The 1,900-nt window shown below is 63.1% G+C and overlaps 1 protein-coding gene across 1 annotated transcript in view; it reads right to left on the bottom strand.

Moving 5' to 3' along the window:
* CNTNAP1 (contactin associated protein 1) overlaps nt 1–822 on the bottom strand; it is a 9,052-nt gene extending 8,230 nt beyond the window's left edge. The window contains 1 exon segment of the mRNA XM_009994184.1: nt 799–822. Coding sequence (XP_009992486.1) covers nt 799–822 — 24 coding nt within the window.
* Nucleotides 823–1,900: the final 1,078 nt, after the last annotated feature.

Here is a 1,900-nt window from a genome sequence, read left to right on the forward strand (position 1 = left end):
CAGACTGCATGGTGCCCTGCATCCCCACAGCTCCCTCAGGAGCCCGGGGCTGTGCTCCAAGGGATGTGGATACCTCCGGGGCTGCGGTCAAAACAGGGTCACGGTGCTGGGCAGGAGCCCGGCCCAGTGTGGGCAGCTCCACACCACTGGCACGAGGGTGATGCCCACCAGGCCCGGCAGCGCCGTGTCCAGCACCTGCGGGCTGGGACCTGCAGGCAGTGGGTGCCGGGGCCCCTTCCTGCTCAGGCCAGGGACAGCAACGAAATAAGGAACAGAAAACCCCAGGTGCGGCAGAGCTGCGGGGCAGCCCACGGCTGTCAGGAGCTGTAGTCGTGTGCCAGGGACAAGGCCACCAGCCCTCCCGTCCCCCCTGCGGGTGTGCCCCCGGGAGAGGCACAGCCCCACCTGGCCTTATCCTGACACCCCAGGGGTGCTGTCTGTGCTGGTCACAGACACATGTCCTGTCCCTATGCTGGGTCAGGTCTGTGATGGCCCCAGCAGGACCCTTCTCCCTCCCAATCCTCCAGGCTGCAGGGTGGCACTCTCAGAGTAGGCACAGGGCTGCAACCAGCACTGCAGGAGAACTGGAGGGGGAGACGCCCTCGAGCAAAGACCCCACAGCCAGGCTGCCTCTGTCCAGCTGCAGCTCCTTGGGCACCAGCAGCCAGCTCTGGGGGCCCAAGGGGACCCTGCCCACTCCCCGCAGCCGGCTGGAGGCGGCAGGAGGCTGATGGCAGAGCTAGGATAAGCTGCAGCAAAGACGGCTGTAGTGGGGAGAGAGGGGGATTGAGGGATTACCGTGGCAAACAGCAGAAAGTCCATTAAAGCCGGGGATCAATTTGCTCTCCCCTGGGGAGAGGAAAGTGGGGCCTCTGCCCCACAGGAATTAATCTGCCCCTTAATGAGGAGTTGGGAATTTTGTTGTAAACAACCAGCAACAGTGCCTGTCCAGTGCCATGGTGGTGTGGGGGCACAGGGATATGGGGTGCAGGGGTGTGGAGGTGCAGGGCCGGACTAGAACCTCCTGGGTGAGAGGGGCACTCTGTATCAGCAGCCATCCCAGCTCCTGGAATTTCCATGTTTCCCATCAGGATATGCCATTCCTGGACCAGACCAGTGTCCTGCCTGTGCTCAGCTCAGCACCAGTCTGCAGTGGCCCTCAGTGCTCTGTTTGGTCCAGCTCCCTGCAGCCTCCCCTCTGGCCCCACAGCAGCAGCCCCTGCTGCAAACATCCCCGGGTGGGCAGGGGTCAACTGCACATGCAGGCAGCCCTTGACCAGGCCCTGTTCCCTGCAGACAGGCACTCCGAAGCTTGTCCCCCAGACCCGCGTGACGGGGGCTGAGCAGAGCTGCTATTTCTGTCCCTGGTGTGCAGATGCAAGTCACGAAGCAAAAGATGCAGGTTGGGCTGCGGAGCAGGGTCGCATCTGCCTCTCACCTTCCTCCCAGGGCTGGGCTGGTGCTCTGCACTGCTCTCGGTATCAGGAACTGCACGTGGTCAGACCACAGGCTGCAGAGCACTGAGACACTGACAGCTCCAGACCCACCAGCCGGGGGAAGGTCCCGCTGCACAATGCAGGAGCAGGTGAGGGATGAGGGGATTTCTGGGGAATGGGCAGGGAACCCCCTCGCTGGCTCTCTAGTTGCTTTTAGATGGTTCATGTGGGTTTGGGCTGCAAGGCAGAGCCCAGGGAACGCAGGGCAGTGCCTGGTGCTCCAGGTCTCCAGGGTCTAGGGGAGCTTCCTGGGAGTCGCTGCCCCAGCACTGGGTTCAGATCCCACCTGCAGCCCTGGAGGGGGTGGTGGAATCAGGCCTGGCCACCCAGGCTTGCTGGCGGGATTGGAGCAAAGCTGCTATTGTGAGGCTGCTCCAAGTCAGAGCCTAACAGACCCTGACCTC

This window comes from Chaetura pelagica, unplaced genomic scaffold (genome assembly GCF_000747805.2).
Source record: "Chaetura pelagica isolate M959 unplaced genomic scaffold, ChaPel_1.0 scaffold963, whole genome shotgun sequence".
In the NCBI taxonomy this organism is placed as follows: domain Eukaryota; kingdom Metazoa; phylum Chordata; class Aves; order Apodiformes; family Apodidae; genus Chaetura; species Chaetura pelagica.